Source organism: Protopterus annectens, chromosome 9.part0, assembly GCF_019279795.1.
Source record: "Protopterus annectens isolate FY-2018-M chromosome 9.part0, PAN1.0, whole genome shotgun sequence".
Lineage (NCBI taxonomy): Eukaryota > Metazoa > Chordata > Ceratodontiformes > Protopteridae > Protopterus > Protopterus annectens.
In genome coordinates, this window is record NC_056743.1 from 1,383,258,912 (window position 1) to 1,383,275,925 (window position 17,014).

The 17,014-nt window shown below is 38.9% G+C and overlaps 1 protein-coding gene across 1 annotated transcript in view; it reads left to right on the plus strand.

Annotated features, from left to right (window-relative positions):
- Positions 1-17,014, plus strand: part of LOC122810680 (extracellular calcium-sensing receptor-like) — a 312,165-nt gene that overhangs the window by 132,170 nt on the left and 162,981 nt on the right. The window contains exon 4 of the mRNA XM_044082250.1: positions 9,921-10,151. Within this exon, the coding sequence (XP_043938185.1) occupies positions 9,921-10,151 (231 nt within the window). The remainder of the gene's footprint in view (positions 1-9,920; positions 10,152-17,014) is intronic.

Below are 17,014 nucleotides of genomic sequence, written 5' to 3' on the forward strand. Positions count from 1 at the left end.
CTGTAGTGTGATACTGGAGTTTGTATATATAGGTAGGGGGTATTGGGGGGCATAGTCCCCCACATTGGGGGTGTGGTGGGAGTAGCCCCCCCACCTACTTAGCTTTTATATTTATGAATCTCATTTAACTGAACGCAAACAACATAAAACCAAAGGTAGGTGGGGAGCTATACCCCCCATGCCCCCAATGTGGAATGGCTGTGCCCCCATGCCCACCTAACTATATATACTAAGTGCAGCATCACACTACAGTGGGGAAAAGGGCATATACATTTTATTTGCCTAACAGTACTTACATTCAGTGAAACGTGATTCAGTGAAATGAGTTCTCAGTGATTTGAGCTTTCAGCGGTTTGGTGTGAGTGTTTTGAAATTCAGTGAAATGGAATTTCAGTGAATCAAAGTAGACCTATATATATATATATATATATATATATATATATATATATATATATATATATATATATATATATATCTACACACACACACATATATATATATATATATATATATATATATATATATATATATATATATATATATATGGATCCCTATCATATGATAGAAACCTCATTTGACTGAAACTCATTTGACTGAGACCATAAGAATGAAATTTCAAAAAAATTCAAAAAAACTGAAAAGTCACTTGATTGAAACCCATAAGATTGAAACCCATGATACTCAGTTTCAATATACTAAATTTTAAACTGGACCATATAAAACCAAACTAGGCTATGCCCCCAACACCCCCCCAACTATATATATATATATATATATATATATATATATATATATATATATATATATATCTACTAACTCCAGGATCATACTACAGTGGGGAAAATGGCATAGTAGTGGCAGCATGTAGACTACTGTAAGGTACGTGAAAGATATATGCCCTTTTCCCACTGTAGTGCAATACAGGAGTTAGTATATTTATATCTAGTCTGGATTTACATGGTCCAATTTACAATTTAGTATGTTGAAATTCAGTATTATGGGTTTCAGTCAAGGGACTCTTCAGTCTTTTGAAATTTCAGTCTTATGGTTTCAGTCAAATGCGTTTCTGTCTTAAAGCGCTATATATATATATATATATATATATATATATATATATATATATATATATATATATATAAATCTGAGGGATATAAAAGGTCTGCCTACCACATGTGGTAGCCCACCAATGCAAAAAACACTTATTTGTAAATTTTTTAATAGGACTATTTCAACAATTTGACTTCTTGATGAATTGTAACTCAGCAAGTCATACTGGAAGTTGATAATTTTTATTTATTTTTATCTACTGATTTTTATGTATTTATTTATTTTATTTACTTATCCTTTGTTGACCAGATTAGTCTCATTACGCTAGCTGGCTCTTTCCAGGAGAGACCTTAGTGGCTATTTATACCCCAGTGGAAATTTGGCCAGGGCATTCGGGAACTTCCCCTACTCTTGGTAGTCGGGGGAAGGAATTGTGTGTTACACATCCTGACTTCCTGCTTCCTGTCCAGGCACAGAGGCAGCCAGGAGGAACAAGAAGAAAATAAGGGTGATTCATTTTTGGCTGAAAATGAACTGAAGGTTGATGAAAATGTAGCTGAAATGGTAAAATCACAACCAGAATGTTTTTTCTGATGCTATGGGTGCAGAAAAAACAGTGATATAAAAAAAAGGAGATTGTAGCTGTAACAGAGATGGATTCAGAGGAAAACTTTCAGAGGAAATTGTTTGAAGGAGAGACAGTTACCTTTGAGAAATGCATAATTACAACCCTCCAATCAGGAGGGTTGCGAGATGATTATTTGGAAGAAATGGTAAACCAAAGTGAACCAGAAAGTGGAGCAGCAATTTATGGAGTGACATCATGGAGAAAAAGAAAAGGATAAGAATATAAGAAGAGACTGTGCCAGAAAAAGTTCAAGAAACAAAACCGTATGCACAAACTGTGAGGGAAGGAGCAAAGAGAAGAAATAAAAGAAACAAAAAAGAAGGATACAGTATATGTGAGCTGTAAAAAAGAAAAAAATTGGGCAGGTATAAGCTTTGGGACTCTGTTGTAGCACATCTGGGTGTCAAAGCAAAAAAGTAAGAGCATTCATTTTAATTAATAAAGAAACTTTTTGTGACTTGATATTTGAGACTGGGCAGGCCATGGAAATTTTTTTTGGTGCATATAAACAAAAGAAAAATATTTATCCATGGTCAGAGTATGTCATGCAAGCTTTTTACAGACAAACAAATAAAAAGGAATAATGATCCAGTTTAGAACTGAATATGAAGCAAAAGAGCTGAAAGATCATTTGTTAACTATACGTAAAGAAGTAATGGACACTACAAAAATATATGATGAAAGAGTACTATGGACTGGGGGATGGGAATGTGGAGTAATACTGTAAATGGAAAATGATAACGTTATGCATGTACCCAGTATTATTAATTGCATGGTAATAGGGGTTTTGTGAAATACAGGGGTCAACCAAAAACTTGTTATTTTTGTGGAAACGATCATTTAATCAATGAATGTGATAAAAAAATATGTTATTTATGTGGTAAAACAGGGCATAATGGAAAAAAAATGTGATTTAAAGTGAAAAACTGTGGCATTACTGGTCATTCATGGCTAGAATATGAAATGAATGTGCAAGAAAATGAAAATAAAGTTACACAGGATAAAGAGATAGTAGAATGTGTTATACAAGAAAATGTACAAAAAGATGTAACTGATAAAGAGGTTATACATGAAGTTAAAGAAAATGACAAGGAGAAAGAAACAGAGGAGACAAGTGAAGAAGAAGTGGATTAGTACATAGTATAAATAAATAGAATTCTATAGGGAATAGAGTTAAAGAAAGGAAAATAACATTCAAAAAACATAATTAGAGAAAATAAGAAAGGAAAGGGATGAACATTTTGTTATACTAACTGTTATTAAAAGCTGAAAATATTAGCTTTAAATGTGAACAGTATGAACAATCTTAAAAGGAGAACAGGTATATTACAATGGTGTGCTCCAGTAGATGCACATATTACTGTTTTAGAAGATATCAGATTATTAACAGAGGAAGAAAGAACACAAACTTAAAAATTTTGGAATGGTATACTAGTTTGGAACATGGTGAAAGAAACATGCTCGGGTATATGTATATTATGTCAAGAAATCATTAAAATATTAGATGTAACCATAGTGGAAATAGGCCAAACTGTGGTAATAGACATGTGATGGAAAAATATGTATATAGAATTATAGCTTTATGTTCATAGGTTCATAGGTTCATACTAGGCTATCTGCCCTAGGGCATTTATAAGCCTAGCCACAGTGTGTTTGGCTTTCGCCACCCATTTTAAATATAATTTTGCTATGCCCTTTTTCGACGTTAGTATACTGTGCCTCTGTCTAACAGTGACACAGAAGTGATACCCGGGGTAAACTTATGATCCCCCATCCATTCATCAAGATTCCTCTTGAAGAGAGTCAATGAGGGACTCTGCCTAACCTGGACTGGGATTTTATTCCAGAGTGAAGGGAGCCTCTGGGTTATGAATCTGTCCCTCCAGCATGTCCTATTTATTTCAGTGCTGAGGTTCAAGTCTCTCGAGCGCGTAGCTCGATGGGATTTGGATTTTCTGAGGTGCAGCATGTCCATTAATTCCGGGTTGGACATGGCTTTATACGTCAGGCACAGATCGCCTCTGAGCAGGCGGTATGCCACTGAGTAGAGCTGCAGTTTCTTTAACTGGGCAGCATATGGCATCTGTTTGAGCCCTTTGATCCTCTTGGTGAGGTACTTTTGGGGTCTTTCCAGTTGATGCAGGTGTCTGGTAAGGTACATCCCAAAAGGGGCATTGTACTCAATTATTGGCCTGATGAGGGATGAGTAAAGAGGCACGATGACCTCCCCTGATCTAGATGTGAATCCCTTCATGATTAGATGGGCTATATAAAATGTTTTTCTAACCACTTTTGCCACGTGGTTGTCAAATGAGAGATTGCTATCAACTTGGGTCCCCAGGTCCCTAATTACTTCTTCCATACTTAATGGATTACCACCTATGTGGTAATTTGTGGGCACTTTGTTTTTGCCAAAGGGGATGACTATACACTTTTTGGATCTGCCCTTAACAAAGCCAAACTGGGTAGGATCCAGTGCCTGTAGGTCCCCAATATCTTTTTTTATGAGGTCCATGATGATCCTTTCCATAGCTTTGCAGACCAAGCTAGTCAGGCTTATAGGGCGATAGTTTCCAGGATCCGTTGAGGCACCACCTTTGTGGAGAGGGACCACTGTTGCTGTACGCCACTCTTTGGGTACATATCCTGTGGTAAGGCTGAGATTGAACAGTAGTTTTTTGTTTGGGTTTAGCTCTTCTTGGAGTTCATGTAGGACGCAGCCCGGGACACCCTCTGGTCCCATTGATGCTGTGTTTTTTGCTTTGGAGAGGGTGGATCTTACCTGAGCATCTGAGATGTCAGGGGGGCAGCACTCTGCTGGGATAGATATTTGCCCTTTTGGTGGGGGGGGGGAGTTTGCGCTGAACCTGTCAGCTAGGATGTTGGCAATGTCTGTGGGTTCGGTGTATTTTTTGTAATTTTGGACTAATTCTGACCATATCTGGGAATTCCCACCCAGGTTCCTAACATAACTAAATCAAGCCTTGTGATTATCCTTAGTGTCCTGTGCAATTTTTCTCTCGAAGCTGGCCTTAGACGATTTTATGAGTGCTCGTAGTTTTTTGCTAACACTGATCAGAGATGCCTTCCCTTTTTGGGATTTTGCTCTATCATGTAGTAGCTTCCTCCTTCTATTGTATAGTTTGTTTATGGCTGGGGTCCACCAGACAGGACGTCTGCCTTTGGAACATTGGGTCTTGGTTTTATTTGGGATTGCATGATCCATGCATTCCTGAAGGTGTTCATAGAATGCGTTTATAAAGGATTCTGAGGTCTGGGCCATATTTTCCACAGGCCCAGGGGCTTTGAAGGATTCCACCTCAGTTCTGAGGAGTGTGAAATTTGCTTTAGAGAAGTTTTTCACTGTGGTTTTCTGGGCAGGGGGTGGGGTCGGGATGTGAATATCCAGTGAGGTTAGTTTATGGTCTGATCTTACCAGTGAGGGATACACTTCTGGTCTGGAGCATAGAGTCCCCATGTTGGTGATGATCAGGTCCAGTATGTTTTCCCCTCTTGTGGGAGTGGTAACAAGTTGTTCCATAGCATTTGAGTTTATAAATTCTAGGAACCTTTGAGCTAGGGTGTTGGATCTAGAGTAATGCTCCCAGTCTATGTTTGGGTAGTTGAAGTCGCCCAATATAATGGTGTTTGGAGAGACCTTCATATTTTCCAGTGTTCTCAGGAAGGCCGAGTGGAGTTCCTGGGTTTGGGAGGGTGGTCTGTAGCAGGCTATAAACTGGAAGGCAGTTTTACCCACTGTTAGTTGCACATGGATAGTCTCTGATGCTTCGTGCTGTGCCACCAACCTGGAGGTGTAGGTATCTTTGACGAATATTGATACTCCCCCTCCTTTTCTGGTTTGGTCCAAGTTTTGGGGCTGAGAATCATGGTATGTGGTATAACCTGGTAGTGCTGGGGTGCTCTCGGGAGCCTTGAACCAGGTTTCTGTTACTGCACAGATATCGATGTTCTCCATGCTAAGGAGAGTTTCGAGTGCATGCATCTTGAGGTTTAGACTTCTGGCTTTGAGTAGCATTACACTTAGTTTCTTATCCCTTGTGATACTTATGGAGGTGGGTTTGTCTTTTGAGCCTTGCCTAAAAAAGGCACTATGGGGGTAGCAAGAGCCTTTGCCAATATCCGAAAGCCCAGGGGTGACAGGTGCAAGCCGTCCCTAGCGAAGCATCGTGGCTTGTTGAGCATGTCATCCCAGGCTGACAGGCATTGGATCCCCTTTGAATGACACCAATACTTAAGCCAATTGTTGAAATTGATCATCTTGTCTTCATATTGTAGCATCATTCTTGGTGAGGGTAAGATGCTACTCAAGGTCAGGGTCATACCGGCCTGGGCCACATGCTGAGAGAGCTCGTCTATGTCTCTTTTCATGTAGTCCAGGGAGGTACATCTCAGGTCATTCACACCAGCATGAACAATGACTGAGTCATATTTGTACTTGCCTTGGAGTGACCTGAGTGCTTGTGTTATGTGGTGGATCCTAGCGCCCGACAGGTAGCTCACCATGACCTTCTCCTTGTTCAGCCTGGTGAGCGGGACGTCAGTGTGCCTGACGATAGAGTCACCTATTACAAGTGTATCAGGTGTGTTGTTTAGCCTTAAGGGCATATGTAACAAAAAAAGAGAGATGATGTTTAAAAGTATTCTTGAATATGTTTGTGTAAATATGGACATTATAGTGGTGGGTGATTTTAATTGTAATTTAAGGAAAAATAAGAGCAATTGTGATGTTAAAATGGCTAAAGAAATTATGAGAAGTGGAAAGTTAAGTGTATGGAAGAATAACCACTGGACCTATAAAAGGAATGAAATTAGGACAGAAATTGATTATTTTTTTTAATATCTGATAGTTTAAAAGTTATAAAAAAAGAAATTAAGACTGCTGGATTTTCAGATCATGTGGCAATATGGGTTAAAGTACAAAATAAAGTGTATATAAGAATAGGAAAATGAATAAATAGAATTAATGAAAATGAATTAGATTTAGAAGAGAAAAAAAAAAGAACTTGTGGAATTATGGAAAATCATATGACTATGAGGGAGTTTTATGAGAACTGGACTGTTTGATGGCTTAATTTTAAAGAAAAATATAAAAAAGTATTTTTAGAATATATGAGGCAGAAAAGAAGAAAAGAGGGGTATAAGATATCAAGTCAAGAAAAAATAGAGACTTATTAGAGAAGAAAATTTCTTTTTATGAAAAAGAAAGAGAAATATATAAAATGAATCAAATGAAAATTAGCAACTTGTTATATAAGCAAAAATATTGTTTACAAGGAAAGAAAGAAGAGGTAGCACCATATTTGAGTAAAATAATAAAAGAAGGAAAATAATAAGAGAACTAAAAAATAAGGAAGGTAAGCAAATAAGACAGCAAGAAGGAATATATAAAATTATTAAAGAATATGTATTGGAATTATTTGTTAAGAGAGAAGAAAACATAGAACAAATTTAAACAATTAAATAAGGAAGATAATGGGTATTTAGAACAAAAAATAACCATGAAAGAATTAAATGAAATTCTAAAAGATATTACCATGAATTCTGCAGCAGGACTGGAAATAATTGAGTGTAGTATGTATAAAGAAATGAAAGAGTGGCAAAAATAATTTTATAGATGTTATGAATGAATGGTTGGAAACTGGAATTAAAGAGAAAGAAATATGTTCAGGAGTTCTAAAATTTATATTTAAAAAGGAAATAAAGAGATAAAAATTGAGAAATGTAACATTGAATAATACAGATTATATTTTTATAAGGATAATAACAAAAAGGTTACAGAAAAAATGGTTAGAATATATGACCAAAATGTATTTGGAAGAAAAGAAAAAGGAAGTCACGAGTTATTATGGATAATAAGAGAAATAATTGATGATATCATAAATAAAAATATAGAAACAAATGTTATGATAGGGGATATAAGTAAAGCTTATGATAATATTCAATATAAATCATTCTGGGGAATTTTGCAGACATAACGTAAGCAAAAAATATTACAAGTAATGAAATCTGTTTATGAAAGGAACTATGTAAAACTGAATGTAAATGGCTGTATGTGGAAGAAATAAAAATAGAATGTGGAATAAAGCAGGGCTGCCTAGCTAGTAGTGTAATTTTCTCATTAGTTCTGAATATAATAGTGAAGGAAATTAATAAAATGTCAAGTAGTGGTGGATACAAAATTATGAAGGAAGTACAATTGCCATTAATGTATAATTATGTGGATGGTATTGTATTAATTGTTAAAAATAAAGTATGGATGGAAAAAGTAAGTGAAAAATTAAGCAGAAATAAAAAATGGTTTAAGTATACATAAGGAGAAAAGTAAATATTTGGTTTTGAAGGTATGATAGGAGGTGTTGAGTTCAATGAAAAATATATAAATAAATTAGGAATAACATTTGGAAGGAATGAATACTAACAACAATGGGATAATGTACTCAAAGAAGTAAAGGATATGACTAATTTTTGGAAATCATATAGATTTTCATATAGAAAAAAAGCACACTTGTTGAACACCATGGTAATAGGAAAAATTGCTTATGTTGCTAACATTTATATGATTTCTATTAAGTATGAAAAGGAATTAATGATGATTATGTTGTCTTTTATATGGGGCTCTAGACTGAATCCAGTCAAAAGAGGGATTCTGTATATGAAAGAAGAGCAAGGAGGTTTGGGTTTAATAAGCCCAATAGTACATGCAGCATTTTAATTTTATATAAGATATTAAAAGGAATTAAGAAGGAAAATAAAAAATTTGATAGAAATGATACTATATTATAAATACAAAGAATTGTGGGAAGGAATGGAAGTTAAAAAATGAAGTAAAATTTAGAGTACCAAAACAAAATTGTGTTATGGAAAATAAAAAAAATATATATGTGAGGAAAATAGAAAGGAATGGTACTTAAGTATTATGAAAGCATTTTATTGTATTGATCCATGGAAAGCTTTAGAAATAGATACGAAAAAAGCCATAAGAGTGAGATATAATAACTATAGGAATATAAGGTTTTTAATGGAGAGTGTCTATTAGAAAATTGCAGATTAAGGCAAATATGTCATACAAAAAAGCAATATAGAATATGTAATAAATGTGGAGAGTTTGAGACTACTGAACATGTGTTTTTGAAATGTGAAAGTGTTAGTAAATTGTGGAAAGAAATATGTAAAGATAATAGGCTAAAAAGTTTGTTAAAATTTGAACAAATACATATGGACATAATAAAATGCAGTTGCTATGATGCACATAAACAGGAGGAAGTGAAGAAAATAGACAGAATAATTTATGCTTCATGGTCTATATGGAATGAGAGACTAAATGAAATTAAATACAATGGAAAATGGACTTTGACAAAGATTTTGGAAAAAATAATGTTTTGTTTGTAGATAAGAATGGGGGAGAGTGCTTAAATTTAAGTTTATAATGCATGGAGATTTGTAACTGGATAGGGTGGCGAAAGCCAGGGTACCTTTTTGGCTAGGCTTATATAGGCCCTAGGGCCAATAGCCTAGTACCAACCTATGAACCTATATAAATATGTAAATAATATGTAATGTATATATCAGTAAAGACACCCTACTCATTTTGATATGTGCTGTGTGGGGTTTTACATCCACATGAATTATCATCAACTCCTGCAGATGGGGCCTTGGTTTAATAACTTATCCTAAGGATGACACACTCAGGAGTGCAGCATATGCTGCACTGCAGTATCGGCAATCTATCTACCTAGTGTGAAAAAAGAACCCACAGCTTTTCTGTATCTAAGTTGATTATGTTACCTATTGCACCACTCATAATGCTGTCATTTAAAATGTAATATACAAATGTATTTATTATTTATCTACTTTATTTGACATTTGTTGGCTGGGTTAGTTCATCTGAACTTGCACCCATTTTCAGCAGAGATCCGGGGAGAAAATCTCTGAAGTGAAAAAAAAAATTCTACAAAAATTTTACTAAAATAGCTTAAGAGGAAAGGTAATATAAAAATAAATCTTTTGTGGTACAGAAATAAAAACAAACAGGTTACAAAACAAATACATTAGAATAAAAATACAATAGTGTGCATAGATTACAAATGTTAATAGGTAGCATATTATTTTTCTAGACAATATATAGTTGAAGATGGGATGTCAAGAAATAAAAATAGCTTAAAATAATAACTTAATAATAACTTAAAATAACAAATAACTTTCACTTTTTTATTTCAATGCACAGGTGCTGTATTATGTGAAAAATGTCCATTATAAAACTGATGTCACTGAAGAAGACCTCTTTTTTGATGTAAATGGGGATGCAGTGACTTTATATGAAGTCATTAACATGCGTATATTGCCTAATGGCACATTCAGATTTGTACAAGTTGGAAGAATCGACCACAGAGCCCCTCCAGGACAGGAACTCAACATCAATATGAAGACAATTATGTGGAATGAAAAATACACTCAGGTTAGTACAGTACAAGTCTGTAGGACTGGGAAAGTCAGACATTGTTAAGCCTCAACATTTCTGTTAAATTTCAAAATTAAAATCTGTGTACATTTTGCATGCAGTAATATTCTCTCACAGGTGAGTTAATATCCCAGGTTGTTATCAGGGTGTAATACAGCATGAGCTATATCATGCTTCTGTAGTTAATTTATAAGATGAGCAGTAGAAATAATAATACTATGCATGCACCGTATTTAAACAGCAGTATATCACCGTTCCATTTTCTACAAGTTTTTTGATAACTGTTATTCCCTACTTAATCATTTCAAATAGTCACAGTGGCAAATATTTGCAGTAAAGCTATGAGGAAAATAAACTAAGACAAGCTTATAAACTTTCTCCTTTCACTTCTGTAATTTATTATTACTGACATGGCACTGGCACTGTAGCATTTTTGCAGAACGTTTAAGCACCATTCACAAACATCAGTAATTCACAAATGTAAACTAGACCTGAAAGTTGACGGTATACCTCTGCAATGAATGGAGCCTATAATACTAAATGGAAATGAAACTAGATAGAATGAAAATACAAACATCAGCTTGTTATGGATATGGCAGAAACAAACCTGAATAACTACATGCTGTAAAAAGTTGAAAGTTTGATATAGAAGAGAATGCCAGAAATCATAATAGCACCTAGACCAAGACCAGAAAGCAGCTGATTAGAAGGAATCCAGTACTATGGAGCACAACACTGCCTGTTAGATCTGGGCATTATCTCATTGCACCAAAAAGGAACTATTGCCTAATGCAGGGAAGAGCAAATGGTTTAATAGCATAGCCAAGATACGAGCTGTTTCCATGTGCACTACCTGCGTACACCACGGCTGCACAGCTCCCGGCGCATGTATGCTAATTACCCCATGCACAACAGTGTAGCATGCAAATGACAGCATATAGCGATTCATGAAGTGGTGCAGGCATAGTGTAAGCATGCAGAAATGTAAACCGAAAAAGTGGTTTACATTTTTTCAAACATAAAATCGGAGCCATGACAGCGGACCAAACTCACGTATTATATTGTTAATATATGCCAATGGCTAAATATATAGTCATTGGCATAAAAAAACAACACATAAAAAAAACATTTAATGTCATGGCCACACTAACGCAAAGTAAAATCACAGTGCATCAGTGTGCAAATGGGATTACAATGAAGATATATTTCTATGTAATAAAACTGCAATGTAACACATTTCATGAATTCCCCATAATAGTCAATGGCATGCATGCTACAGCACACCATGTTGCAAGTGTTGGTAAGCGGCTGCGACAGTGTTCCACGTGGTAACTAGGAATTAGTAGTCAATGCCATGCAAATGAGACAAGTAATACTGAATCACAAAATCCCCACCGACGTAAGGATGTACCTCACAGTGTAGTGGTACAACACTGAAATGTGGCCTGGAGATAAAGATGACATCAAGAGAGGGGTGCACCACCTTAGCTGTAAGCACATTGGAGCATTGCTAATCCAGTTTGCCTGTTGCTAAGCAAAGTCGCAAGATAGGGGTGTGTTGAAGTAGCCATAGCTTTGCTTAGCTGAGAGCACACAAGATAACCAAATGTGCATGTGAATGTGGATGAAAACATGACTGAAACCCGGTAAACGACAGTGCGTGGCATGCACCAGAGCTGAAACAGGAAGGATATGGGAAGAAAACAAGGAAATGCTGCAGCATGGTAATTGAAGTACAAATGAGTAATGAGTACAAATGAGTGGGCCATTGGCAACAGCTAACAAGGCTGCTAGCAGCTACCTGTAGAACAGGAAAGGGGAGGTGCCGTACTGCAAAGAAAAGAGAACTGTCAGCAGAACAAAGCAAACTTTCAGTAGATTAGCTACATAACACATTTTGCTACACAATCCTGGGTTGGGAAAGTACAAAACAAAAAAGCCAGCAGCTGGATGCATGCCTAACAATGGGAGGGGAATCTGGTTGAAAAGTGAAGTAAAGGGCAATAGATGAATCGTGGCAGCCAAGCGTAATTCAACACCAAAGGCCCCACAATAGCAGTACCTGCTATAAAACCCATAATTAAGATACCCTGCAGCTGGAATTGCACATACACACCCAATTACACCAGCAGCATCCATAGCACAATAGTATAAAGTGTGAAAGCACCTCACACACAGTTGTGTATTCCCAGACACTCTGCACCATTGGTGTATACAAACAGTGAACTTTTAATATGTACATGTTATGGGCTGCCATAGCTTTGATTCACCAGCATGTGTTGGAGACTGAAGGTGGTGTGGAGAATGATGCTGACAACCATCTCAGGCACCAGAGGAGGAGAAGAGTGTTCAGACCCAGGGTAACCTGCCAGGGGCTACATGATCTGGCCATAGTAGAGCGTTACAGGATGGACAGGGACACCATATAGCAACTTGTTGAGCTGTGCTGGCCATGCCTCAGAGCCAGAAATAACAGAGGGGAACCCATCCCAGTGGACACAAAGGTATGTGTAAGCTTGAGAATATTAGCCACAGGTACATTTCAAAGGCCAGCTGGGGATATCATGGGGATCTCACAGGCATCAGCATCCAGGGTACTCCACCATTTTCTGGATGCCAATTTACCACATGCCAGTGAACACATATACTTCCCCTGAATGCAGGAGGGGTTGGCCAGCAATATGCGTCTCTTCCACTGTGTGGCAAACTACCCGGACGTCCTGAGTGCAATAGACTGCATGCACATACACATCAAGTCACCACTACATAAACTGCAAGGGATATCCCTCCATCAACTGCCAGATCATGTGCAATGCCCAGGGCATTATCATGGATGTGTGTGCTAGCCCTGGAAGCTACCACAACTCCCACATCTGGCATGTCTCACAGCTATATCAGGTATTTGCAAGGAGGGACATCCCATATGGCCACCAGATGGGGGATGCTGGCTATGCACTGGAACCATGGATGATGACTCTCATCAGAAATGCACACACACCCATGCAAGAATGCCATAATAAGGCACACGCAGAAACCAGAATCATCATAGAGCCTGTGTTTGGGATGCTAAAATCAAGGTTCCGTTGCTTGGACATATCTGGTGGAGCCTTGCAGTACTCTCTAGGCATGTGTGCCCACATCTTCATAGTATGTGCCATGCTACACAATATGATCCTGCAGAAACAGCTGCAGCAGGGACCGAACGATGAAGGCCCTCACAGCCCAACACCATTGCCAAGGGCCCCACAGGCACAGAGGGACTCAGACCATGAACACACTTTGCCAGCCTCAGTAGGCAGATGGAGACATGCCCAGTATGCCCATGCCTTGGCAAAGAGGGAATGTATAGCACACACACTGACAGTGTAGGTGCCTACAGACTGACACCCTTCTCCACCTGCACACACAGTAAACATGGATGGCACACACACATGACCACCTGTAAATTGTCATGTATAGGTGATCTACTGTGTGCATCCTACATAGGCAGCCCTCAACTATTGTACACACAACTACCATTGGCACAAGGTTAGTCAATACCTAAACAGTAAACAAAGCTATCAGCATGTGTCGATACTGTATGTATAGGTTCATTGGTATATAGGTAGGTACATGCCTATCTGTCTGAGGCCATTCATAAGCCTAGGCAAAATGTGTCTGCTGTTGCCACCCCATTGATTAACTAACTGTCCCTCTGTGGAGCAGAGCCATTTGCGGGATCCCTGGGGTGTATCCACTGTTCCCCACCCACTCTGCAAGCATTCCCTGGAGTGTTTGTGAGGGGCTCTGTATAATGCAATCAGGGATGTAGTTCCAAAGCTTGGGGAGTACCTGTGACAGTAATCTGTCACTCCAGCATCTTCCAGTTATGGTTGTGGCAAGGTGTAGCTTATTACAGTGTGCGGCTCACTGTGACATGGATTCCCATAGGTGGAGCATATCCATTAAGCCTGACTTGTACATGGCTTTGTTGGCCAGCAGATATCATCTCTGAGTAAATGAGATGCCACTGAGTAATGCAAGAGTTTATGCAGTCTGGAAGCATAGGACACATGTCTGAGGGCATCATCCCTCTTGACGAGGTACATTTGTGGCTCTTCCAGCTGTTGGATGTGTCTTCTGAGGTATATACAAAATGGATTATCATACTCAATGATGGGATTGATGAGTGATGAGTAAAGGGGCACAATAATCTCAATCTATTTAGATGCGAACCCTGAAGTAATCAGAAGGCCTACATAGACGGATGTCCTAACTACTTCGCAGATATGATTGTCAAAGGAGAGATCACTATCTAATGTAATCCCCACATACCCATTACATCATGTGAATTATAGTGTCTGTCACTCATGTGTTAATATGTGTGTGTGTGTAGTTTCCCAAAATGGAATGACCATGCAGTATGTGGCCTTTAGCTGGAGACCATGACTCTGACACCCTGTGTTGGTCTATGTGAGGCCCCTTGAAGGACGTCTGTGACAGCTGGACTGTCCGTTATTGCTTCCAGTCTGCAGTAATCAACAAACACGGTCTGCTGTAGTCCACCTGTGTTAGCCCGTACCTCTGAGAAGTATATGGCAAACAGTAGGGGTCCCAGGATTGAGTCCTGTGGGACACCAGTTGTGACTCATCAAGAGTTGGACCTGGAGGCTGCTAGGCTTACCATGTGAGTTCTGTGTGTAAGCCTGTTGGCAAACAGACTTGTGATGTATGGGTGTATGTACTGACTGGTGAGTGTAGAAATAATACCTGAGTGGGGAATGGTATCAAAACCCTTGGTGAGGTCCATGCAGTATGTGTGAACTACCACTCTCCATACCTAAAGTCTAGGTGACTGTAAGATGTCAAACAGGTTCAGTAGGCATGATCTGCACTCAGTCAAGCTGACCAGGATTGGGTCAAGTGTCTGGAGGTTACCATTTGTCTATGTTAATGAGTGCCATGAGGATGCACTCCATAGCCATGCAGATCAGGCTACTCAGGCTTATGGGGTGGTAGTTACCATGGTCATTTGTGTCACCACCTTGGTGGAGTGGAATAGCTGTTGCCATGCACCATTGAATGGCCATGTAGCCTGTGTAGAGGCTGATGTTGAATTGCTATATTCGGCGGGGGGCTCACTTTGTCTTGTAGTGTCTGCAGGATGCAGTCTGGGACACCATCTACCTCCATTGACGCTCTGTCATGCCATTTCAAAGGACCATTACCACCTGTATGTCTCAGATGTCTGGGATACTGTACATTTTGGGTATTGTTGTGGGCCCTGTAGGGGGTGAAGCTTGCTCCAAATGTATCATCAAGTGTGTTGGTGATATCAGTAGTGTCAGTATATGCAGTGCAATATTGCACCAGCACAGTGCAAATCTGTGTGCTACTGCTTAGATCCTTGACACAGCCAAAGAAGCCTTTGTGAACATATTCTGAATCCATGCCTATTTACCTGTGGATGTCAGCCTTGGATGATTACATGAGTAACATAAGTATCTTGCTAATACTGGTCACTGATGTCTGCATGTCTTGGGATTTGCTGTTGTTCTGGACTACTGTCCTACTTCTGTTGTATAGCCTGTATAATGCAGGGGTTCAGCAGACTGGTGTCCTTGTGTAGGAGTAGCGAGTCCTGGTTTACCATTGATAGCATGACCCATACATCTTTGTAGGTGCTTATAGAGTGCATTTGTAATTCTGATTGTATCTTGAGCAGTGTCATCCCTGAGCATGGGGGCTGTGAACCCTCCCACCTCCGTCATTAGTACTGTGAATTTAGCTGTAGGAAAGGTATTCACTGTGTGTTTCTTGGGTGGGGGAGATGGTTGGGAGTGGAAATCATCAGTGAATAGTTCATGGTCAGATCTAAACAGTGACCGGTTTACCTCTGCTGTAGTGCACCTATTGCACATGTCAGTGATTACCACTTCTAGTATGTTTTCACCTCTCATTAGTCTGTCTACCAACTGATACTGGCCATATGAGGTGATAAATCCCAGGAAGTGCTGGGCCTGGAAGTGAATACTCGAGTAGTTTATCCAGTTAAGGGTAGGGTAGCCAAAATTGACCAATAACAGGGTGTCTGGTTGGACTGTCATGTTTACCACTGTCTCCAGATAGTTGTAGTGGTGATCCTGGGTCATAGAGGGTTATCTGTAGCAGCTCGCAGTTTGCATTGCAGTCGTGGCTGATGTTAGCCGCACATGGATGATCACAGAGGTACCATGCTGCCCCACTAATTTGGAGGTGTAGGTATCCCCGATGAATATGGATACACCCCTTCCATGTCTGTGCCAGTCCGTGTTCAATGGCTGAAATGTGTGTTATGGGTTGTAGTCTGGTAGTGCCAGTGTGCTCACAGGAGCCTTATACTGGTCCCAGTCACAGAATGTAGATGTTGTCCATACTGAGGGGTGCTGTGAGTGCGTGCATGTTGTGAGTACTACCCCTGGTGTTGAGTAGCCTAACCCTCATTGATTCCGCTATTGTGCACTTCATGGATGTGAGATTCACCTCTGAGACCTGAATAAAAATGGCACCATGGGGGCACCAATAGTCTTGCCCAGCATTCCAAAGCCTTAGGCTGACACATGCAAGTTGGTATGGCATTGTTGCAGGCATGTTTCCCATCTGTGCTTGTGTCCCATCTTTCCTGTAGGTAACCTATTGGTATGCAATACAAAGCCTGAAACCTATACAAGTCCACTAGCTTCCAAGATAGGCTTTTGGAGTGATTATGTATCAGTAGTCTGTATGGTCTTGCTGTACTTAACTGTTGTCTGACTACATGGTGATTTTACACTGTATATTGGGATCAGAAAACTCTGTGTAATCACATATGATGTTGGAGATGGCCTTCACTGTAGAGGTTC